This window comes from Rhipicephalus microplus, chromosome 3 (genome assembly GCF_043290135.1).
Source record: "Rhipicephalus microplus isolate Deutch F79 chromosome 3, USDA_Rmic, whole genome shotgun sequence".
In the NCBI taxonomy this organism is placed as follows: domain Eukaryota; kingdom Metazoa; phylum Arthropoda; class Arachnida; order Ixodida; family Ixodidae; genus Rhipicephalus; species Rhipicephalus microplus.
Genome location: NC_134702.1, coordinates 10,255,211 through 10,280,976, shown reverse-complemented (window position 1 = coordinate 10,280,976; position 25,766 = coordinate 10,255,211). Strand labels below are relative to the sequence as shown.

The 25,766-nt window shown below is 46.0% G+C and overlaps 2 protein-coding genes and 1 long non-coding RNA gene across 8 annotated transcripts in view; 1 reads left to right on the top strand and 2 right to left on the bottom strand.

The window, feature by feature from the left end:
• Positions 1-220: 220 nt before the first annotated feature.
• Positions 221-4,746, bottom strand: Naa35 (N-alpha-acetyltransferase 35). The gene is made up of 3 exons (XM_037433433.2): positions 3,603-4,746; positions 1,879-2,635; positions 221-1,087 (listed from the first exon to the last, which is right to left on the bottom strand). Exons 1-3 carry the CDS (start codon positions 4,715-4,717, stop codon positions 752-754), a joined length of 2,208 nt encoding a protein of 735 aa, XP_037289330.2. The 5' UTR covers positions 4,718-4,746; the 3' UTR covers positions 221-751.
• A 750-nt stretch (positions 4,747-5,496) lies between these two features.
• LOC119160109 (uncharacterized) lies at positions 5,497-10,189 on the top strand. The gene is made up of 2 exons (XR_005108244.2): positions 5,497-6,054; positions 8,239-10,189. It is a non-coding gene; the product is annotated as an uncharacterized LOC119160109 (long non-coding RNA).
• A 5,756-nt stretch (positions 10,190-15,945) lies between these two features.
• Positions 15,946-25,766, bottom strand: part of LOC119182738 (solute carrier family 35 member G1) — an 82,153-nt gene continuing 72,332 nt past the window's right edge. For all 6 annotated transcript variants that reach the window (XM_037433435.2, XM_075888858.1, XM_075888860.1 and 3 more), the window contains 2 exons: positions 22,381-22,721; positions 15,946-18,074 (listed from right to left, as the gene is read on the bottom strand). In XM_037433435.2, the coding sequence (XP_037289332.2) occupies positions 17,228-18,074; positions 22,381-22,637 (1,104 nt within the window). In that variant the 5' untranslated portion in view covers positions 22,638-22,721 and the 3' untranslated portion in view covers positions 15,946-17,227. The remainder of the gene's footprint in view (positions 18,075-22,380; positions 22,722-25,766) is intronic.

Genomic DNA, 25,766 nt, shown 5'->3' with positions numbered 1-25,766 from the left:
AGATATGAAAGATGACGGTCATGTGTGAGCAGGTCATTGCAGCATACTAGCAACTCTCTGGGTTGCCTCGTACCATGCTAATTTTTGCACAGACTAATACGACAGCACATCAAGCGTCTTCTCTGCTCACACTTGGAAACACTACTAAAAACCTAGGAAAACACCCCTATAAACCCTGAAACCAACAGACAAAAGAACCTGCAAATTACTGACAATGCTCTAAAGCTATTGAATATATTTATTTTTCCTTAGTGTTTTGTGATAGGATCTTCTTTCAATAGAATAAAAAATTATAAGAAAGATATATCACATTATTAATCATTTAAGATACAACTCAGATAATGCCAAATACCTTACATGACTGCAAAAATATGAACAAATATTTGACTATGTTGGTATGTACATGGAAACCTTAGTTTTACCTTATGACAGTTTAGACAACTTAAATTTTGTTCATGTTTTTCTTGAATAGTTCAACTGTAACAAAGCAATTCTGTTGCAACTGCTTTTAAATTAGGTATTGCTTAGTGCACAAAATCACTTTTACGATAATGGCCTGAAAATACTCACAATGTCACCATGATGGCCATTTTTTAAACATAAGAATGACAGTACCGCTGCAAACAACATTCCTATTTTTGCTCAATCCTCTACAAACCTGAGCAATTTTGACGACGTGCAGCAACCCTTTAGAATGTAAGAGTTGTGAACTGCACTAATATAAAAAATGCAGTGTGTATAATGCTATCATTCAAATTCTGATAATGGGAAAGTTCTTGTGCTGGCTGAAGTCAAACTCTGGCAGCATTGTAGAATCCTTCTTGTGGCCACTGAGCAGAAGTTTGACCACAACAAAGTTTGTCTTGGCCACTTTCATAACACTAGTCAGTTCACTGCTGAGGTCAGGCAAACTGTCGAGCAACATACGTGCATTCTGGAAGCACTTGCATGCTGCCATATACATGTCCTCAGGTGTTGGATCTAGCTGATATTTGTATGGGTCAGTCATCTCCTTGTACTGGCCATACTGTACAGGAGGTGGTGTCAGGATGCTGTTGAAGGGTGCAAAGCGATGTTCATAACGCACCTGGAAAATACATGCTCCGAATCAAAAACACTGCTGTAACTGTGCAAGTCAGTGTCCTCCATTCGCACCCTTGTTAGCATGCTATAAATCAAGTCCTGAAACCCAACAAGACAACATACTTCACCAAAAGTCAGGACTAAAATACGCAAGGAGTTTTACCATATTCACAAACTTCACTTCAGTGGACAGAACTTCAAAGATGACTCGCCAGATATGATCATCAATGCTTCCATGCTCATTTCAACAAACTTGGCCAAGTTCGAAATCACAGAGGCGGACTTGACTAGGCTAGTGCATGACACTTTCGAGCTCGAGCCGATCCAGGAAAATTGCTTCATCCTGTACTTCAGCTCCAGCTGTACTGCTCCAAGCAGATACATGATTTGTTACATACTTTGAACTCTCCGATTATCATTACCTGCCTTGGACTTTCCCACCTTTTCCTTCAGAGCAGCAGTATCATATTACCGTTTTGCCACTACAATAAACACACTACCATACACCTCAAAGTGTTAAGACTGAGGACAACAGCTCATTGAAACACAGGGATCAGATCATATTCACCGTTTATATTCATACACTGCCTTTTCATGGAAGGCAGCAAGAGTGCTAAGGTTTTGACTACAATAATATGTGGACCATTCGACCATATGAAAGTACACGTCTAAGCATACAAGTACATACCTAAGAGGCCAAGACACTTTGCAAAAACATGCACAAGAGGATTGGCTTTTGTTGAGTTCTGTAACTTAAAAAGCCTTGCCCAATTTACCCTGAATTATAGTGCATACCTTTTCCTTGTCGAACTCTGGGCATGGCCTACGCAGCTTGCCGTCCAGTGTAAAGCCTGCCAGAGTCTTGTAATAGCCACCACACAGATTTTGGTATGCCTGGCTTATCACAATCTCACGGCTGTGGGGGCAGGGCTTTTTGCGACGTTTGCCTTTCTTCACAGGGCGCCCAGTACGTTGCTGTTCAGCACGTGCCTCCTGTTCCATCAGGAATGCATCAGCGCGTGAAAGTGCCGAGATCATCCAGCCATATAGGAACTCATACAAGTACCAGTAGATGTAGCCGTATTCATGAGCAGAGTACAGTTCAAGCTCAAAGCCTGAGAGAAGATAGCGAATCATGGTGCGCAAAACGTGGTGCAACACCCAAGTGGTGAAGCATGCCAGCTGCTGTTGTGGCTGGTGGGGTAATGATGACTCCATCTTAAGTGAGATGCTATGCAACACTGTGTCCAGGCGATCCGCTTCGTCCTGTAGCACAGCAAGCTCCTCTAGAAGGTGTGTCAACTTGTCTCGCTGACGTGCCCTGTTGTGGCCACTGATGTGCACCATGGAGGTGAAGGGCCGCACGCAGTGGTTGAGGAAAGCATCTACAAGCTCTCGAGCATGCGGATGGTTGCCAAGGGCATTGTTGCCACGCTGTGACAGCACAGGTGGTCGTATGAAAGCACGGACTGACTCCTTGAGGACGTCCACCATAGTCAGGTTGCCAAGAACCTTGCCTGGGCAGGGCAAGTACAAAAGCTGGACCACAGACCTGCGTGCACACAGAAAATGCCAGGTCACGAACACCACCTTACACATTGTTGGTGCAAATATTGGAATAAAATGCCAGAGGCCTGTAAACGACAACACCAGCACAATCCGGGTGGTCAGCATTAAACACTTTTAAAGGAGCATTGCAAGTAAAAGTTTGGTATGCTACATTTTTACTGGACATAATCTGATAATGCCAAAATTGAATTGTAAATGCTATAATGTATTGTATAATTAGTGCTAACATCATTACTTCTGACCAAGTTCAGCATCACTTCAAAATGCCTGCTTAGAACTAAGGAACTAGCGCTCCACAGCAGAGGAGTGCCTGAGACCACGTGCGGTCAAGCTTACTTTATGCTGAATGTGCAGTTTTCAAATTGGGGGTATCCGCACACGGTGAAAAATGAAACGATGTAGGTGCTTCGAGTGTGTCTTCCTCAAAAAAAAGAAAGGCATTCCTAGCGTAAGCAGCCCAAACCACCTTGAGAGCAGCCTGGCAACCGAGCAAGAGGGGTGCGAAACAAGAGCCCACATTGGATGCCAGTCATAGTTTCATGTGCACCCCATCAATGTTCTGCAACATTGACAATGCTCACATTTCTCTGTGTGTGTGGCACGTCAGAAGGGGCCTCTGTCTACGTCCTACTAGTGGTGATGTTATGAAGAGCTGAAAACTCAGATGAGCACTCACGCTTACTTCAAACCCAATTTAACATCGCTTACAGGCAATGCTCATTAATATTAATTTGGGGAAAGTGCCGGCACATGCAAGACTATCAAACAAAACAGGCATTCTGAGTTTCTAAATTTGGTGTCAGGGGTCCCTCAAGTGAAACAACATAAAGAGTTTCTAGTCACCATGTTGCTGGTCACCAATTTCTGTTGAATAGCTAGTACACGTTTCAAGTTGTTCAGCATTGCTAGCAGCCACAAACTGTGGGAATGAGTCAATATGATTAGCGTACCTAGAGAGAACACACGGCCAGGTCTTGCTGAACTCTCCAAGGAAGTCGATGGCCGAGTGAAAAGATGAGCAATTCACGATTCGGCAAACATGACGCAGCCGACCTATCAATGCTTCCATGTATTCCATGGTGTCCTCGCGTGGCTTTATTTTCGTGTAACGGGGAAAAGTCGGGGGAAGTAGCCTCTGGTTAACCAATGGCTCGAATCCCATCACCGTTGGGTAGTCGGCACGATTGGTTCCTTCCGCATTGGGGTCCGGCTGCACGCCCAAGGCAATGGTGCGCCTCAGAACGGGAAGCACCTCGAGGCACTGTTGAAGAAGGCGCTCCACTTCCTCGACGCCATCGCTTCCCTTCTTGTTGAAAACAACCAGTGCCTGCTGGAAGAAGCGACAAAATTTGATTCTTGAGTACACAGCCACGGCTTCTTCGTGGCAGGCCAGTTGCGCCGAGTCGAGCTCTTCCCCGAGCTTTGCCCTGGTAGCCTTGACTTTTTTGGAGAGTTCGTCTTCGATCTCCTTCATCATTCCTGCAGCCCGGACTTCGGTGACATCCCAGGCTAATTTAAAACCGTACACAACTGGTTGGAAGTCTTCTTCCTCGAATACGGCAGCCTTGGTGACGAAGTTTTTAATCATGTCTACCATTTTGAGGACACAGACAGAAAAAGCCTTTATCACCTTGTCTTCAACTTGGTGTGGTTTGTGTAGGTAAAGGTTAGTGAACACGGTCTGTGCCAAAGAGTGGCCCTCCAGCCAAGTGACGAGGCAGGCGAGGGTCGAGTCGATTATGCCGATGTGTTCTGCCGGGCTTAGATCGGCTATCTTGAGGGCACCCGCACTCACAGCTTGGTCAAAATTCATCACTTTCTTGTTGCCAAAGTTACACATCATTCCAGCGTCCATTTTTGGATCCATCATCTCGATCGCCGACATGGCCTCGAATAGCGTGAACGAATCGTCGTGGACGAGCTCACCAAGTTCAAGCTCCCTCGTAGCTTCTCTGAACTCCTTCGTGATGTCTTTCCAGCAGTAGGTTGGTGCTGGCGGCTCATTTTTGCACAAAAGTGTGTTCTCTCTGCCACTGTTGAGAAACGAATTCTCCTCGTCAGCCATTTTAGATGATAACACTCTCGATGGCGCTGTCGAGATGCCCCTCTAATGCTGAAAACTGCCCAAAATATTGTCAGTTAGTTTCGCTTTCATGACACGTGAACAATACTGAAACATATGGCATATCTGTATAAACTCCGCAGTGAGAACTTAAGTCGCTGAATTTCATCGCTTTACTGTGGCCTCACTGCATTCTTGAGTTGAGTAACAAGAAAAATAAAACGCATCCTGTTTTGTTTCGCAAAAAAACGTTGCGTTTATTAGTTTATGTGTTTTTAATGCAGTACCGCGTGTGTGAAATGGTCATCAAAAATTCTTGTCAAAACTAAAAAAATAAAGTGCTGTAAAAAACAAAACCAACGCCTCCTAGATATCTTGTGCCTGCCGGATAAGCGCGAAACGCCGGTCATTTTGGCGGCGCTGCCTACGTAGGAATAAAAGTCAACGTACTTGGCCTTTGAGATCGGCAATTTGGGCTTTTGCTACTAACTTTAGAGGATGCCTTGTATTAAAAAAGTTGCTTGCCAAATGACGGCGTCACTTACGTAGGGTTAATTATAATTACGCTTACGCCTTTTTAAAAGTTTTTACGTTATTTTTGTTGCCTATAAGCTCCAAAACGTAAAAACCTATTTGAAGACACCCCTACTTGAGTAGCGCCACCAACGTAGTTCTGACGACCGCCGATAATCCGGCAGGCACGGTAAATCTAGGAGGCGTTGACAAAACAAACAATATTCTCAGCTACGACGACGACTGTTGTCGCTGCTGAAAGATTTCTGTTGCCGCTCTGCGGCAAAAGTGAGAGGCACTTCACATAACACATAGCCTTTGTGATTTGTGCGGCGTGATAAAGCTCGAAGGCCATGTATGCGAAAGCCGATGAGCGCGAAACTTCAAATAACGCCCCCAGCTAACGTAATGTCAAGCATCCGGGCAAGAATGTGTGTATATTGTAATGTTTTCCTTTGCATAACATGTTTCAGGGCACTGTGTTATGGTCTTTTGGCGACATGACAGAATTTTGCTGTCGAGAATCGAACTATCGTACGATAGGAGGCCGAGAAGCTTCCACTGCACCGTGTCACAGAGACTGTGTTTGCTGTGATAACAACTATCGTTATAAGACTGGCAGCCGAGCTGTGCGTATTGCACCTCCAGCCACGGCGTCTCTGCGGTAGCAACTTGTTTAAGCTTCATCATATATCCCCAAACGAAGACCAGGGACGGCTGTGGATTTACAGAAAGAACTTTGTGCCATCTGCTTGGACTCGCGTCTGCTCCGACCATGTTGTTCCCAGTAGACGTTCGGTATGCCAAGCCTGGGATACCCGCGAAAGGTGCGTGCGTGTGTCCTGACTTGTGGAATTTTTTTGCCCTTGTGCTGTCTTCGTGTGGGGTGTTCAAAGTATGTGTGGCAGAAAGGCCCGCGTGGCTTAATAATGGATGTTTGAGCGCTGGTTGGTCAGGCATCAGTAACCCTTTCGTACACATTGTCAACAAAAACATTTTCTATATTTCAGATGCGGGTCATTCCTGAAGAACATTTGGGGGCAAAGATTACACCCAAAAATACGGTTTTTCGTTTTACGGTTACGCTTTCAATGCACGGTGACCACACGGGTGCCTTGTGAAAGCAATGCTTTAGAGCAGTCATATGGCTGTGCTCCTCGCGCACTAGCTATTTTTGCAAAAAAAAATATATATATATACATATGGCGAGGATAGTTGCGTGCAGGCCGCGCGCCGCAAGCAAGGTGGTCGCGAACCGCGTGTTTTAGCCAGCTGTGTGGCGTACGTAATCTTACCGCTGTGTGGCGCAAGTAACGCCATTCTTTTAACCGAGCCGCCGCACATTCTTCTCTCTCGCCTCTCGGGCCGCGACGAGCGTCGCGCGTGTTATCAGCGTGACGTAGCATTCTTGGCAGGAAAGTGGCACGACCCCGGTAATAGGGCCGGCGCTCGCACGGTGGCTGTTCGGGAGAGGATATAGATTAGGTCTGGACGCTTGGGAGAGGTGGGTTGGACACTTTGGAGAGGATATGGAGGAGAGTGTCGCTACTTTCTCTATATTAAAGGGCTTTATGCCAATCTAGAGTTACTGTATATGCTACCTTTAGGTAGCAGAGTTGTGCCAAGGTACGCCATTTTGGGTTCAAATGTCTTGCGAGAAAGCCACTCACCACCCACGTAGGAGCAGCGCTTGCACTTAGAGCGTTGCTTTATTTATTTTTTTTGCTGTCTTTTCTTCCTGTTTTTTATGAAGGTACGAGACAAACTCAGTTGCTCTGGTGACGCCTGGAAGCCTTGATTTTATGTTTACGTTTTTGGTAGGTAATAATGAAAAAAACGTACTTCAGCTCATTGAACAAGTGATACATATGTATATTCATAGTAGGCCACACATTAGCTTCGGCTTCTTTTGCACTCTTTTTCCCATGTACATGTATAAAATTATTTTTCACTCTTGATCGCTATGAGGGAGTTAGAGATGAAATATTTTCACTGCGTTGGGCTCGTTTGTTAACTGTGTGAGCTAACCAGCTAAAGCTTTTTAGTCTTCAACTGAATCGAGCTGGATAGCCATCGAGAGTGGCCGTGCGACGCCCGCGTTACGAGCGACTCTCGTATTACGTTCGTATTACGATCGCGGATCATGACAGTTGATGTGAATCGTTGTTCAACAACGCTGTCGTGTCCAACATTCCTTTCGCTTAAGTTTTCAAAGCTTCATTCAATTCACGACCTAGCAGCAACACCTTGCCAATTCTAATAGCTATAGTTTAAGTTCTCCCTTTAATTTTAGCGTTTTAACCGCCACACTGATTTGGACGTATGCAGCTGACGCGCGCTTGCCAAGTCTGCATGTGTAACGTATTCACTTCTGCATTTGTGGTTAATACAAATAGAGCAAGTTTTGCGGTGCCGTGGACAGAAAAAAAAAAAAAAACGAAGCCCATGGGCGTCAGCAGAGAAGTGGAAAATGGGCACTTGCCCACCTCAAGCCACAACAGCCACACCGAAGCTAGACCAGCGCTCTCGCTCTCCTTAAACCGCGATGCAACAATGGTTTGCATTCCCCAAGAGAAAATCCTGCAGACGACAATGGCCAAGCATTTATTCCTTCCGACTGAACACTAATCTTTCTATAGCAACACCCGCGTCTAATCGCATGGGCTCTACGTAGTACAATTCAACACAGAATGCATTTGCTGCCGAATTTATCGTGACCAACAGGCAACATGGCTACATTACCGAATAAGCGCGGCGAGAATGACGGCAGCCGTTGTCAACCCCGCTTGATCTGCCCGGAATCTGCGTAGCATTGGCTTCTTCTCAGTGTAAATGAACCACCTATGACCACGTGATGGCGCTCGGCGAATAGGGGCGCTGAACTCCTGCAGGCGGAGCGAGCGGCGGCCGGAAAACAGTGGCGCAACTCTGCTACCTAAATGTAGCATATACAGTGCCAAACTAGAGTTGCTGAAAAAAAATTATTTTCCCCCTTTTCCCTCTTTTTCCAGTGACTATGCCAAACTGCTTGTATGCGCCACCTGGCGGTGCGCCATCTACCGTCGACCGCAGTGCCAGGCCGGAAACGGTCCTTCTTGTTACTTACTGGCCTTTCAATTTTCTATAGATACTGACACTTAGCTAATGGCTAAGTCACTTTGTGATAAAGATTGCGACTGATAACTGTTATGTTCGTGAAGTGTTGTAGGGACATACGCACGTAGACGCAAATACCAAGAAGGATGTCGCGTTAAAAAGTGCTAGGAAAAAAATAATTTGTACCGAGACAGAAAAGAGACAGGCCATAGAATAAGCGAGGGATGCTAATCGGACACTGCGGGGCTGTCGACCGCCGTTGACGTAGCGGATGTGTTGCGAAGAAGCTTTTGATTACGTGCTCGCGTAGTCTGTAAATTTCTGTGGTTGGCTGTACATGAAAAAAAAAAATACAGAATACTCACTACCAGAATCTTAAATAAACGTAGGAAGGACTCACCCTCGAAATTCGTAAACGGATGTGCAAGCTGGGGTGGTAAAGGGTCATTGGTTTGATTTTTTGATTCCTTGTTTGATTCCTTGTTAGATATTGTGTAAGCATTGTCATTTACACATTGTTCTCGAGTGTTGTACGCATGTACTGAATGTGATTTGTTTTTCACGTTTCAATTGTATTTTTTGTCTTCTAAACCCACTCCCCTCTATAATGCTGTATGCCCTGAGGGTACAATAAATAAATAAATAAATAAATAAATAAATAAATAAATAAATTGGTCTTGCGGCGCATCATCATCAGCCTGACTACGCCCACTGCATGCAGGACAAAGGCCTCTCGCATGTTCCTCCATTCAGCTCAGTGCTGTGCTTGCTGTTGCCACTTAATACCCGCAAAGTTCCTAATCTCATCTGTCCACCTAACCTTCTGTCTTCCCCTAACCCGCTTGCATTCTCTAAGAATCCAGTTAGTTACCCTTCAATGAATGACGAGCGGTTATCCTGTCTACGTGCTACATGCCCGGCCCACGTCCATTTCTTCTTGCTTTCATTTATTATATCCTTAACAACGGTTTGTTCCCTAATCCACTCTGCTCTCTTCTTGTCTCTTAAGGTTACACCTACCATTTTTCTTTCCATTTCTCGCTGCGTTGTTCTCAATTTAAGCTGAACCCTCTTTGTAAGCCTCCAGGTTTCTGCTCCGTTGCTAAGTACCAGCAAGATGCAGCTGTTATATACCTTTCTTTTGAGGGATAATGGCAATCTACCAGTCATTATTTGAGAATGCTTGCTGAATGTTCCCCTTACCGATCTTATTCTTCTATAGTTACTTGAATCTCGTGGTTCGGCTCCGCAGTTATTACCCGTTCTATAAGTAGACGTAGTTATTTACAACTTCAAGTGCACTAGTATACCTATCTCGAAGCGCTGCTCCCTTTTGAGGTTGTTGTACATTACTTTCGTTTTCTTCAGATTAGTTGTAGGACCTACGTTTTTGCTTTCATTGTCTAATTTAGTAATTATGAGTTGAAATTCGTCCCCTGAGTTACTCAGCAATGCAATGTCATCTGCGAAGCGCAGGTTACTATAGGGTATTCTTCATTACTTTTTATCCTTAACTCTTCGCACTCTAGGCCTCTGAGCGACTGCCACCACAGTGATTCATAAAGAAAGCGACAGAATACCAATGAAGAAGGGTGTAAGACAAGGGGATACGATCTCTCCAATACTATTTACCGCGTGCTTACAGGAGCTGTTCAGAGGGGTACACATTGGAAGATGAATGTCATTTACAAAGCGGCATCCTTAGCCGCTGAGTGTGACGCTGTTGTGCCGATATCTGAATCCTATCACTTGAATAAATAGCTCGTGTTATCTTGTGTGTGTGTGTGTGTGTGTGAGAGAGAGAAAGAGAGAGTGTGTGTGTCATCAGATTTTGATGCAAATTTAAATAAAGCGGACAAACAGCCACCCTTTCCACCGGGGGATTCCATGCACTTCGATTCCTTTTAGTATTAGACGAAGTCGTTACGCTACAGTTCAAAATCAGATTATGCCCCTTAAGACGTGACCACACGCCCTACGTGGCGCTGTGCCCTCTCCCTATTGAGAGAGTGGGCGTGCAGCTTCGTGCAGCCAAGCCACTCTCTCTCTCTCTCTCCAATAGGGAGCGGGCGTGGCGCCGCGTCAGAAAGCGTGCACGCGCTGCAACGGATACGTGTGGCCTTTATGCTTTTCTTGAATAAATAGCCTGCGCAAGTATTTCTTGAACATGTCCTAACACTTCAGCTACAGTTAGCTGAAACAGTAAGAGTAGGAGCTGAATTTTCAATACGAAGCTAAAATAGGTACTCGTAAATAAATAAAACTTTTGATAGTTATCCGAGTTCAAAAATATCTAGATCTAGCTACGAGATAGCAAAATCGGCAGCACTGCGCGCCGGTACATTTTCGTCGAAACTACGTTCATTCTCACTTGTCGGTATACTGTCATCATGGTGACAGCCGCACTCCCCCCTTTTTTTCTTCTTCTTTTCTCTCCCCTGCGGCCACCTGAGTGTCGTGAATGATCGCCCTGCGTTCGGTAAAGCTAGCTCGTCGCGTGCGCTGTTCGTAATGGTTCTGAAGTACTCGTAGCAAGAAAGAAAAAAATAAACTGCAATGTTGCCGGAAACGGGCACGGTTTCGACGCATCGCGAGTGGCGAGCCTAACCCCCGTATTCTAGAACTTCCCTTCACTCAACGCTTCGCCTTCACTTGAGAAAGCCGATGGGAGCGCCATCTCTAGGTACGGTAAGTCACTGCATATCAGCAAAAGTCTGCTGCGATTCTTAAGTAGCGCAGCGTCATTTTCAGCCGAGCGGTGGCGCAGTGCTCAACTGTGTCAAATGAAGGGTGAAAACCGAGTCGAGGAGCGTTTGTGAATACGGGGGTAAGTATAGTATACACGCCGTGCCGCGTTTCCCCTTGTCCAGCACGCTTTTTTTCTATTTTATCTATTTGTTCGAGTGCTGAAGCCAGCTGAAGTCCTTGCATGGGCCGTAGCCAGGAATCGCTTCTTATGAAGGCGGAGGCCCTAGGCCAAGCGACGATACGTTACGCCCAGCGACGACGACAGCATTCGACAGCCTGTCTCCCTAGGGTTCCTTCTCGTCCTTCTTGTTATCGCGCTGTTTTTTTTTTTTACTATGAATGTGCACCGACAAGCTCATCAAGTTCACACGATTCTGAAACTAAGCGTTATGCGCGAGAACTGCATTGAAATCGTATTCACCTCCGATATATCGATATCCTCGGTGCACCTGTACGGAAGTCTCGTGCGGCCCGCTGCCGCCCGTTGTTTAATTGCGAAGCTGACAGCTTAACAATGGCTTGCCACTGCCTTCCCACAGGCGAAGCGTTGTGGTTTCGCCCGTGTACCGCGAGGAAACACCCATCGGTCGTGACAAACCGGCACGGAGGTGAAACTTCGAAGGTGGTGTACGGCGCTGCCGCGGCGAAATGACAGCGTGCTCGTAAAGTTGGCGTGTAAGTGAGAAACGCGTCAAATTTAGCTGAGGCCTCGAATTCTGATAGTAGTGGAACCAGAGGAGTTATGTTTTGCGTAGACTCTCACATGTGTTGGATTTGCAGGCGACGATGCCTGCGCATGCAAGAATAACTATATTTGTATCTTGTCTATCGCAGTATTGTGTTCTGTTCTGCCCGTGTTTGCATACTTTAACTACTTTTTTTTTCGAAAAGTATCTGCAGCTCTTGGTTACTACTAATATGAAAACCCGCAATCTAGGCAGTATTGTTCGGTATGTATTCTTCTGCTCCTCAAAATTTATAATAAGAATAATTGTTTAATTAGTCATTCATGTTTCAAAAGCGCTCATACATCAATGTGAAGCCAGTATCATTGCAGCCAAAGAGCTTAAAGTGGCCCTGCAACACACTTTAGCACGCCCAGAAAACACAGCCGATTGAGCCTCTTGAGAACACGCGAATGGCTCGTAATTTGCAATATTTCTCAGTCAGCTATAAATAGCTCTCTCTTCTTCCAACAAATGATACCATATACCAAAATTCAGGGCCATTGGAAAGCTTGAGCGTCGCGAGCACGGCCTCCGAGATGGCGGGCGGGCGCGTAGGGTTCTTGCCGTGCGCCCGTTATCTCGGAGGTCATGGTCGTGAGCATAGCCTACTATAAGTGAGCTGCATAGTTAGCACAGCCGCCACGGGAAGCCGCCTTGTGCCTGCGAGCTCACTCGTGATCCCAGTGATAACAAACAGCGCGTTCGAGAGAGAGAGAGAGAAACAACTTTATTCAAAACGACAAGTTTCCGAGGAATTAAATCCTCGCCCCTAGATGGCAGCTAAGAGTTCCTGGGCCTTAGCGGCATCTTCGACTTGCCTGACAACTTGTAGCTGGTCCTGGACGTTTAAACTAAGCAGCGCGTTCGAAAGAAAAAAAAAAGTAAAAGGATCAAGTTTATGACGTGAACGTGACGTAGTTTCCTGGGGCGTAGCCAGAATTATTTTTCGCGAGTAGAGGGGGCACCTTCGTGATATCGGGGGGGGGGGGGGGGAGGGAGGGGGGTCCTTTTTGAAATGGTGATTTTTCGTCTCCTAAACTGTGGCAAAACATTTTCGACGGGGAGGTGGGGGCACGGACCCGGTATGCCACCCCTTGGCTGCGCCCCTGGTATTTTCCCTCGGTGCTTAGATTTCAGCAGGCTCGCATGGACGAGGGAAGAGCGTGGGACAAATCTCGGTAACTCCCCTCGTACTTGTCGGGTTGTAAAAGCTTTTGCCATGGTAGGTTCGGGCACGAGGCAGTGGACTCCTTCAGCGAAGTCATTAGTTGGTTACACAACCAGATATAAGTACAAGATATACTTGTATCGTGCCAACACCAACTATAGCTCTCTCAGATGATCGCCGCGTGTGTCGCAACGCCCTTGACGCTGAGAGACAGTCAGTCTTACCTTTTTCGTGGCCATCGTCCTCGTGAATTCGATGACAAAACGAGAGAATAGCATCACATATTTCAGAGCGTCGAAAAAGGGTTCCCTTGAAAAAAACGACGACAGATCTGTGTCGCCGCGTTAGATGACGCATCGCGTTCGTAAATTCACTGCTCTTTCTCGGCCTTGACACTGTGGCAATCTTTTTTTTTTTAAACTAAGTCGTGAATGCCAATTATTAGGATCACGAGCGTGGTAACAGTTTCCTCGGGTTCATGAAGACCGCAACAACGCTAGGTTACGACTAGCGTCATTGTTGGGGACTACGGTCTAAATTTGACCCCGTTGGGTTCTTCGACATGCGCATGAATCAAGTACGTCATTGTTTTCTCATATCGCCGTCATTAGAATACCGGAGCCTGTGAGCTCATACTTATCAGCGGAACGCCGTAACCCCCATATATGTGTATATGCATAGACCGGGGGGGGGGGGGGAGCATGAGGGCGGCCGTTTTTTTCCCTTGTCGCCTGAGATGAAGGGGGGCGCACTCTACCACTAGTATGACTCATAAGGAGTGGGGCAAACTTCGCCCTCCCCCCTGACCTGCGCACACTTATGTGCACATAGCTCTAAACTGTGAACCTGGGCTGGGAGATGCATGCATCCTGCAAGAATTGGGTAGAGAGAGAACACAAAGCGTTTATTCTTTACGTACCTGACGCCTTCTCTTGGCGGCAGCGACTGCGTCCTGTCATAACTTAATGGGAAAAGCGAAAACAAAAATATGACGCGCAGTGTCTGCCCTGAGTATTCTCTGAACATTAATAAAGTTTTCATCATCATTATCATCATCACATCTTTTGAAAACTGGTAGTTATCAAGAACGACTCCCGGAAACCCTACCGGTACTTCTTGGTAAAATCGCAGCATCGCACTTTTAACGCGCCTTTTAGAAACACATGGTGCCACAACTGTAAAACGGACGTTTTATTAGATATTACCCGCTCAATAACATCAAAATGTGGTTACAAGGAAAGTGAACATAACAGCGCTACAAGTGTGTTAAGTAAGCACCGGTAACAAAAAAAGGGGCTAAAGTAATGTTAGTAACAATGAAACTGTAAAGCTTAAAAGCATGGTATCACTTCTCGGGTTGAAAACAACTATTTACAAAACACGTATGTGGCTTCTATAAATATAGCTTCTAAACCATGGCAAGCAACGTGGTTTGTAGTGCGACACGGTAGATTTCACACAATGCTCAAATGAGTCGTTCTTGAGAATTATATCTTTTTTTCGTCAGGTATGATTTTTTCCCCACTAATTTCCCATTCAGTTTGGGCAGGCCACCGCTGACACCAACGAGGGATATGCCAATCCTGGTCATGGAGCGGAATAGACTCAGACAGACACGTTCAGTCAAAAGGTGATTAAGTGCTGCGAACTGATTCGCCAGAATTGAAATGTTTCATATTGCCTATTAGCTTGCTCCTCCTATGCGTTCTGAAATCCTTCAAAGTATAGCAGACATATATTATTCTTTCATTCTGTCTGCTCCTTTCTCTGTGCACTCGTTCCCTCTCTTTCTCTCCCTCTCTCGCCTGCTATCTTTCTCTCTCTTTCCATCTTCACCTTTCCCCTCTTCTCTCTCCCGTCAGAGCTATCACATCCCACGGCCGACTATTCGGCGCAGGTGTTCTGGAAGCGATGCAGTAGATGGAGAGGAGGACGAAGTGTGTGCGTGTCGTCTCGATTTCCAGGTCGGGTCACGTGGCGTACCCAAAAGCTTATTACAGTTCCGCCGTAATACTCGCGACAAATGCAGGATCACAAATTTCCGTGCATTTCGTTAACACTCGCTAATACACAATTTACCCAATAATGTCGACCAAATATGTAAATGTTATAGGATACTGTATAAATCTGGCCCTGCGTTAATTTGTCCTATTAAATTTTTTTTTCTATCGTTTCGGCAAAATCTTTTGTTCTTTCTCATATTCTGCAGCCTATAGTTCTTGTGAAGTGCTGGCAAACTTGGTGAAGAAAAAGAAATGAAAAGTAACATCTTTCTTTTTCTTTCAGAAACGTGCGTTCCAATCTTCAGCGAGACTGTTTCACAAACTGTGCGCGATATTCTAAGATTACACGTGAATTTTTTGTGCTTTGATACTGCCACACTAAATACTGAATAGGTTTGTGTTCTAGTTCCGTCTTTATTTTCGTAGAATCGTGTGTCTTATCTATTACGAATTTATGTTCATGTGGTGCACAATTACGTTCCATGCGCCGAAGTCGAATTGCTCCATAAAGCTAATCTTTCAGCCCAAATTGGCGCTCCAGTGGTTCTGTTCACTGCTAACCAACAAAAATGACTGATCAATTGATTGATTGATTCTAAGATCGCAGACAATAGGAACCCACGCTTGTAGTCATCTTTCAACCTGCGTGTAGCTTTAGGCCGGTATATGCGAAGTGCTCTGCTGCAAACATTCGTGGCACAACAAGAATATTTCGAGGGGAAGGGTTCAACCACACTTGGTGTTTGTATGTGTATACATGTATACACACGCTTGCAAGATTGAAAAATAGGAGGGTATACAATGTCTCCCTCCCCTTCTGGCTACGCTAGTGACAGATAGCGTTCCTTTGTGACGTGCACTCATTTATTATTTCTACACGGACACGTGTGACACGTGTACCAAACAGTGTGTAACGAAAGCACCGGGGGCAATGCTGCGGAAATGAGATGGTTGAACAAGCAATAAAGCACGGCGTTTCTAACAAGCGTCAATAATTCTTTATTTTGTTCTCATCCGCGGACACAAGCATATCTTCTCAATATTATCACAGCTAGATCTGTACGGAACGTACAAGCACGATATGTGAGGCGCTGACTACAAGAGGCGAGAGCGCGTATCCAGTACCGCGAGGAACGTCGTACTAAGGTCGACCCGGGTCGCGGATGCAACTTCTACACACACCACGCTACCAACACTGCCGAAAGGCGCTAGAGAGGTTCGTCACTTTCAGCGGCGACATCGTACTTATATTGACGTTATCCAGAAAGTAAACTCCGCTTACGAGAGTCCGAGGAACGCCGACCATGACAAGAGATGGCGGCACTTGTCCACCGATACACACAACACTGAAGTTGACTCGACCAGAAAAGGAAACGCTTCTGCTTCTCTGTTTAGAAGCCATCATTTTTGCGTCTTGATGCATCGTGGCAGCCTCACGAATACAGCGCGATTATATTGACGGTATCGCCAGCAGACGTTGACTAGTTGCGGAACGTGCAGTAGAGCAGCTTTAAGCACCAAGGAGATCTTGCTCTCCTGACCACATGCACATGTTGCAGCGCGTCAGCGTGTGGAATTTTGACGCCGCGCCCTTTCCCTATGGAGAGAGTGGGCGCGTAGTAGCCACGTGCCCTCTCTACAGGAAGAAGGCGCCACGCCAGGAAGCCCCGCGCTGACGCGCTGCAACAGGTACGTGTGGTCAGGCCTTTATTCTAGAGCGTCGATGGGCGTGGGCATTTCAAGACAGCTGTGACAAAAAACAAAACGTAGCCTGTAATCGCGTAGCCCCAAGTCAGACCATTGAGAACCTACATCTTGAGTGCACACACCCAAGAGAAAAGCATGCCCAGCTCTACGTATCTGGTAGCAAGCTCTCCGACGCGATAAAACAGCAACAACCGCGCGCCAACGGATCGACGGGAGTGCGCAGGGCATGTGTGTCTTGAAATCCGTTACTCGTGCAAAATGTTAGCGCCGGACCGACATTCTTGTCTTCGCTCTCATGAACGCTATCGCGCGGCAAGCAGCCACCATTTTGTAGAAGGATCGATAGGCGGCGATCGCATGTTGTGCACATGTTGGTGACACTGATGGTTTGTCTAGTCACTCTTGTTTGCCCGATCTTTTGGAAACATCTGCGTGGTCTGAGTGAATCGTTGCAGCACAGTGGTTTGCCTGATAGTGCCCGGAGTAAGCTTTTCTGACACTCGCGAGCTTGCGTTGCTCTTCAGCCAACATGGCGATGCGCCGCGTGTGATCAAGAGATGAGCCAGGCGAGCCTGGCTCTGGTGGCCGAGCTCTCGGGCAGCGTGAGCGCCCACTTGCGCAGGCCAGTGAGGAGCACGCAGGCGGTGACGAGCACGGCGCCGGACATGGTGTACCGGTCGGGCACCTCGCCGAAGAACGCCACCTGCCAGACGAACACGAACACAATGTCGGCCGCCGACCGCACCACGGACACGGGGCCCGCCTGCTCGAGCTGCAGGGCCCGCGTGAGCAGCACCTGGCCGCCGAAGCTGAATGCGCCGAGCACCACGAGAAGCCACCGGTCGACGCCGCAGCGGGGCAGCTCCAGCTGGCCGACGGTAAGCAGCGAGATGGTGGCCGTCTCCAGGATGGCGACCCAGCCGAAGTTGAACATGATGACCGAGTGGTGGACGCCCTTGACCTTGCGCACCACGATGTACACGCTGGCACCGAACACGGTGGACGACAGCGCGGCGATCACGCCGCGCGCCTGCACGGGCCCCTGGTCGCCCCCGAACAGCAGCGGCACCTTGGTGATGAGCGCGAGCCCGACGAGCGTGACCATGACGGCGGCCACGTGAAAGAAGCCGCACGGCTCCTTGAGGAAGAGCTTGGCCAGAGCCGACACGAACACGGGCACGCTGAAGATGATGACGGACGCGTCGGCGATGGGCATGTAGTGGATGGCGTAGAAGCGCAGGAACAGGCTGGTGGCGCCCAGCAGTCCTCGCAGCACCAGCAGCCGGCGGACGCCCCGCGGCCCGAGCGCCGACTCGCGGCTCAGCACCACCAGTGGCGCCGTGAACACCAGGATGCCTAGGAAGCGCACCACAGCCAGCTCGGCCGCCGATATGTAACTGCGGCCGACACCAGGTTATGAGGACAATGTTTACGAAATCGAATCGTTATGCTAGTCATAACACGATGCTGCACGCGTGGGATGGTAATATATAAAACTCCCCCCTCCCACACAGAAAAAGAAAATGCAGCACTTTTCGCACAGTGTTCCGACTTCTCAGACTGTAATCTTGACGTAGCTTTGCATGGCACTTATGTCATAATATAGGTATTTCAGTGCTTAATTGCATAGCCATATTCCCTGGTGCACCAATAGAGGCATCTGCCTGGTTCTGCTAGAAAAAACAAAACAAAAAAAGGTTTTGCCCAATGAATGCGATCGAAACAAACTTGAATGTTCTATGAAGTGAAGATATATTATATATATATATATATATATATATATATATAAACGAAAGAACATGTTGCATGTTATAGACGGTTTCGCCAGAGCCTGCCGGTTTCTTGCAACATTGTGCGTTCAGCGGAAACCACCCCTGAAAACTTCCGTTTTAGCTTGTTCTTACGTGGTTTTAGCGTTTGTTGCTGGCCGCGGCTGCTTGTGTTGAGACGTTTTATGCACATAAAATTATTCCGGTGAAGCGCTTGCAACTCGAGCACAGCTGTGTCAAGACAGGATGCAGTCTGCACCCCTGAATTAATTTTATATGCCAGTCAAAACGTTGTTTTCTGACCGATGACGATAGAAAGAGTGCCTGCATTGCAGCGATCACGCAAAAAAAAAAAAAAACTGGAATCTCGCTAAGGGCACGTAGGTTTGTTCTGCCCACTTCGTCAAAGGCAGCGTAAAGCTGAGCGCATACTAATGGCACAGAGGCGATACTCAGACGTTAGACTATAGTCGAAGGCCCCCGGTTACCGGGAACACACCGGTCGCTGTCCTCTTCCACCCGTGGCAAACAAGCGTACTGACGCCTCAAATAGGTAGCGAAACGTGAAAGCTAACACTGAAAATTCATCGCAAAGCTGTTCATCTTATAGTTTGAGCGATATCAATGATGTGTACTGTTCGACACAACACGGGACGCAAAGTAACCGCGCCTATAACACGAATCGCCGCACAACATGTACGCCGTGGTGTCCACGTTTCGTTGTCGTTGCATTTGATTATTTTTCAAGTGATGCCGCGTCGAGTGGGCTCTCATCAGTGCGAGCACATATGGCTCATCGCCTGTCTTTCTGCCGCTATGGAACATCGCCGCATTCAAGCTAATTTATATTTTGGGTATGAACATAGACTGTAGATTTACGTAGGTTCGACTTGAAAGTTTGATTCATGAATAGCTTACTCGCGAGTAAACCAAAATAGTTATTGTGACCCTGCAGCCGCAGTTGACTTGTCACATCAGCACATTTTATAATTTTTCAGTCACACGTACACTTCAGATTGCGAGCGATTTTGATCGCCGCTGATCTCTTTAAAAGTGCTGTAACGGTGGTCTAGTGGCTAAGGTACTCGGCTGCTGACCCGTACGTCGTGGGTTCGAATCCCGGCTGCGGCGGCTGCATTTCCAATGGAGGAGAAAATGCTGTAGGCCCGCGTGCTCAGATTTGGGTGCACGTTAAAGAACCCCAGGTGGTCGAAATTTCCGGAGCCCTCCACAACGGCGTCTCTCATAATCATATGGTGGTTTTGGGACGTTAAACACCTCAAATCTATCTATCTATCTATCTATCTATCTATCTATCTATCTATCTATCTATCTATCTATCTATCTATCTATCTATCTATCTATCTATCTATCTATCTATCTATCTATCTATCTATCTCTTTAAAAAGTGTGGTGTGACAGAGACGCAGAAAAAAAGCGTTTTATCCTGAGGTTGCGTGCTCAGACGAAAACACAAATATGTTCGGGGTTCAAAAGAAGGAAGACTTGAAGTTCTAGTCGAAAAGCTGAATTGAACAACTTTACTATGAATCGAGCAAGTCTTCTCCTGCATGTCGACGGTGCGGGTGCGCTTTGAAGACGCGGACAGGAAAAAGACAGGTGTGCGCTGTCAATTCCCGGTATGCATCTTCAAAGCGCATCCACATTGTCGGCATGCAGAACCAACTGGCTCAATTAAGCTCGCTGACAAACGTCTCCTGAAATTTATGCATTTTCTGTTTGTATAGGCGCGACCACTCTCAGAGCAGGCCACACGGAGCAGGCGGAACGTCACGACGTGTATTTTGCAAGGCGCCCGTCGGCCATGCGCTACGTCAAGTCCCTTCATGTAGCCGCCAGACGTTGCTTTCCAAACACATCCTAAGGAATGCGCGAGAAATATTAGCCCAGGAAACTGAAACACACCACGAAAACCCCAGCGGGACCTTTCCAAACCACCATGCCTGCCTATATATATATATATATATATATATATATATATATATATATATATATATATATATATATATATATAGGCAGGCGTGGTGGTTGAGTGGCCGTAGCGTTGCATATAGTCTAGTAGATCCTCCGTGAGCGGTCACAACGTGGTTTATTTCGACGTTTCGGCCTAGAGTCTGGCCTTCATCAGGAATATATATATATATATATATATATATATATATATATATATATATATATATATATATAGTGGTTCAGCGGCCGTAGCGTTGCAAGTAGTCAAGTAGATGCTCCGTGAGCAACGTGGTTTATTTCGACGTTTCAGCCGGACTCTGGCTGAAACGTCGAAATAAACTTCGATCTACTATATATATATATATATATATATATATATATATATATATATATATATATGTGTGTGTGTGTGTGTGTGTGTGTGTGTGTGTGTGTGTGTGTGTGTGGTGTTTTCAGAAATATGTCCAATCCTGTTAAAAAATCAACAAAAGACGCTATTTGTTCGCTGTCTTCACAGTTGCTTATTCACATCATTTGGAACAGTAATTAGGAAATGTAAATTAATTTTTAATTAGTGGAAAGCAATTAAGTCAAACGAGAGAATTGAAGTTCTTGATGCAAAGAACCCATTGCCGCATTGAGGTTTCGGGAAAGCGGCCTCTAGTAATAACTACGAAACAATGAAATTCTCGTAAATTTTGCGGTGAAACCGAAACCAAAGGACAGATTAGCGCGACAAGCAGATGACTACAATGACGTCACTGTTCAGTAGAACAGCTGTAAAAGAGGTGCAGTTTTTCCCCGTTCGTTAAGGTAAGTGCGTCATGCATGCTGTACTTGCGAGCGCTGCCTACACAACGATCGATGTTGGTTGATGGTTGATATAACAGCGTCCCTCATTTCAGTTGCGCTCTTTCGCGTGTTGGTTTAGTTTTCACCGTAGGATTCGGGAGAATTTCATTGATTCGCAGTTATTATTAGAGGGTATTTTCCAAAAAAAATCAAAGCGGCAATCGCTTCTTCGAATGAGGGACTTCAATTCTTTCATTGGACTTAACTCTCTAACCACGCTAATTAAAGTATAAATAATTTCGCTTTCCTAATTACTGTTACGAAGGATGTCTTCAACCCTCTTGAGATGCTTGCTGCTACAGAAAAGGCAGCGGTGAAGACAGCAAATAACTATTGAGTATAGTCGCTGATTTTTAAACAATATTGGACACATTTCTTGAAACAACATGTACATATACCATCGTGCAGGCGATCGCTTCACCGCTGAGTGATGAGAACAAAGTACGTACAATGGCATGATATATGCTGTAGATGAATCGGGCTATTTCAGCAATATATTCCATACCGTTCAAGTATACTTGAACGTACTTGAAAAACAGCGCACACAACGCGCTCACAGAACGGACAAACCATGGCGCTGTCCCTTCTTTCCTCTGTGCCCGCGTCCTGTTTGCGCTGTTTTTTGGAGTATATTCAACACAAAAGTATAAGCCGTTTGCTGATTTCCGTCAAGACCGCGCCCGGCTGCTCAAAGTACGCTGCCTGCCAGAATTACGCAGCTTCCCTCCCTCCGGGACCCTTCTTACCTTTCGCGCGATGGATACGGCTGGCACGTCTTCTCTCCGCCCAAGCCGCTTTTGTCGGCTGCCCTGACATTTCACTCGCACATATAGAACATGGGACGCGAGGGCGCCTCCACATAAATGCGCCTCCCTACTATTGCTATATCGTACTATTCAAATACACCGTTTTCCTGGCGGATCGCTTTCGTTGAGATAAAAGACGAAATGCCTTATTGGACCTGTTTATCCTGCTACGTAGCGTTTCGGGATCAGTTTCCAAACAGAAATGGCATAACAGGTCTGTCAGGCGATGACTTAACAGGTGGTGTTTTCAGCAAGGTGCAACGCATAGGTAACACGGAGGCGAAAAAGCGTGCGGCACGTACTTGAGTCTCTTAACGATGACGGTGCATATGGAGAAGAAGAAGCTTGACAGTGAGGAGAAGGCGAGGCCCTTGTACAGCTCCCACGAGTGGCCGGACGAAGAAGAGGTGGTGCCGTCTTCGTCTTCTTCGTCGACCACTCCGTTCGAGTACGTCTTGCCGCCGTCCGCGGTGGCAGTGGCGGTGCAGTAGCCATCCTGCTCGTCGTCGGCCGTCTGCAACAGCGGCAGGGCCAGCGAACACGACGAGGAGGTCGGCATGGGCCGCCGCCGCCGCCGGCTGTTGGGGGAAGAAGCCTCCGACTGGCCCGACGCTGCTCAGGACGCCTCATCGCCGCAGGCCATCTGCATCAATCAATCAATCAATCAATCAATCAATCAATCAATCGATCGATCGATCGATCGATCGATCAATCAATCAATCAAACAAACAAACAAACAAACAATCAAACAAACAAACAAACAATCAAACAATCAAACAAACAATCAACAAGCAAACAAACCTTCAATTTTCTGGGAAGAGACAGGGAGCACGAAAATTGGAACCGTTCATATGACCCTCGCATAATGAACAAAAGGAGGGAAAGGGTTCATATTTTCTTTGTTAGACAGAACAATGATTTTGATATTCGCAAGCTACCACGAGTGTGGAAGCTACACCGTGCATTTTGTTTCTTTTGCGGCGTGATTGATTTAGCTGACCTTACTTATTCCTCTTTGGAGCACTGCACAATGGCCACCACTAGAGTTACTGTCATTTATTTATGTATTCATTCATTCAGAATAACCCTAAGGGCCCTCCTCTTAGGAGGGTATTACATAGGGGGTGTTATAACACATACAGGTACATGAAATGATTAATAGGACCAGAAAACACGCAAACTAAACACCATACAGCTGCTAAATAGATTAGAGTAAATATAAGGTCAATATTCTTACCGCCTAGTCTTAAATAATCAGAATAAATAATATTAGTCAAACAATAACGAAACTATAAAGATACTTCAAAATTGATCTAAACAAGGAAGGAAATAGAATCACAAGAGTAAAATAAAACACAATCTAGCTTACTACAAGCACACGCGCCATTAAAGCATAAAATAACGATAACATCACCAATAGCACGTGTGAAATACTGAATTAGGCAAACACAGCAAAAAAATGACACGAACCATGAACATACGCAGTTCATACAGAAAGCACGGTTTGCAGAAGAAAGGGGGGGGGGGGATACCGCAAAAGGTTCACACGTTTGCACTCATGTTTAGTAGGTTCTGAAATACAGTGATATCGGTGACGGTTGCAATGTTTGATGGTAAGTCATTCCATTCGGTTATTGTGCGTGGTATGAAGGATCTAGCGTAATGAAATGTGCGACAAGGGAAGCGTTCGATTTTAAAGAGATGATCGCGGCGCGGAAAGATGGCAGGGGGTGGCCTGAAGAAGTCCTCGCGAAGTGATGTGTGATGGTAGAGCTTATGAAGTAGTGATAAGCGAGCAATTTTACGGCGACATGATAAGAGTTTCAGTTCGGCACAAAGTTTCAAAGAAGTGACGCTGGTGTGACGTGAATAATCAGAAAAAAATAAGACGTACAGCACAGTTCTGCGGGGCTTCGATGTTTTGAATAATGTAGTCTTGATCGGGATCCCAAATGGCCAATGCATTTTCTATTTTAGGACGGATTAGGGTGATAGAAGCCAGTTTACGCAAGTGCGAGGGGATGTGTTGCAAGTTATTATCATCATCAGGCACTGCAGTGCAATTTGCCTTCTTGTCCTGAGCTGGCTAGCTCTAGCCTAATTCCCTATGCGCCATAAAAAAAAAACAACCTGTCTCATAGCTTCAACTCACCATAACATTTATTAGCAAAGTGATGGCCAAATGTTGCACCATGGTGGCGTCATTGCCTGTTAGGCCTCTCCCATGATCCACCAATTATCCGCCAATCAACTATTGGGATTCTGTCTCGTGCTTTCTGCTGCCACGTTACACCTGCCAACTTTTTAATCTTATCGTCCCATCCAACTTTCTGTCTCCCCCTCTTGCGTTGGCTTCTCCGGGGATCCAGTCAGTTAACCACCGATTTTCCTGCCGACAAGCTCAGCCCATGTCTGTTTCTTTTTCTTGATTTCAACTATGATATCCTTTACCCCGGTTTGTTCCCTGACCCACTCTGCTCTCTTCTTGTCTCTTAAGGTTACACCTACCATTTTCCTTTCCATCACTCGCTGCGTCGTCCTCAATTTAAGCTAAACTCTCTTTGTAAGCCTTCAGGTTGTTGCTCCGTAGGTAAGTACTGGCAAGATGCAGTTGTTATAGTATACCTATTTTTGAGGGTTAGTGGTAAATTACCATTTGTGATTTATAGGCTTGTGTGCATAGTGAAATTTAGTTTTGAAACGAATTTGAAGCGAATAGTGATTTTGGCCGAATAATTTCGGATCTAATGCAAATACTATATATGACATATAAAGAAAAATAGGTATATTTATCATGACCTAACAAACCTACAAAATATTTTTTTAAATTGAACTAAGATCTCTATGCAAATGCTTTTTTTTTTCATTAAAAGGAAGTCGAAACAACTTCGAGTAGTAGGAGAATAAGTGATAACCTGTAAAACACGTAACATTTTAAAATTTATTATTCATAGATTATAAGCCGGTATAACAATCTTTAAGGCTTGAAAAAAATGATAAATTGATCTGAGGGCAATATGTTCATTTACAGGGGCCTTGCAGCTCTTAGTTTCAAGTAGCAACGTAATTGATTCACTAAAGAAGCTTGTTGGCTCACGAAATCACCGCTGCAAAAATTTTTAGAATACATCTAGCATGAGCAGAGTTGCAAAGATTTGTCACACACTTCAATTGCATTTTCTATTGTCTTGTCCCACCGAAAATGCTGGAAGCAAAGCACGGAGAAATGGCATTGTGAAAGAAAAAACGTCACGTGTGCGTCGGTCACGCGTGCCTCGTACGACCTTGAGCACTTTTTCTCTCATTTTTTTTTTCTTCGAACACGCAGATTTTCAGTGCGATCGCGCACGTATGCACGGACAAGTCACGGCCTCCCCTGGCGACCTCAGTAACGACCGAGCGTGTCATGCTCATGTCAGCCAATGGCTGATACAGTGGCTGTGACGAGTGATTTTTGAGCTTCATTAGTCATTTGTTGAAAGAAGAGAAAGCAATTTTTAGCTGACTTTGAGAATTGACTCTCAATTCCAGGCCGTGTGCTGCGCTATAATATTTGGCTCACGTGTTTTCGGTAGCCTCGACTGGCAGCGTTTTCTGACCAGGTTCAATAAGTGTTGCAGGGCCTCTTTAAATTTGTAGTGGGGCTTCATGGCAGAGCGGAATTCTCTTGGCTAGGTGCGTTCAGGGC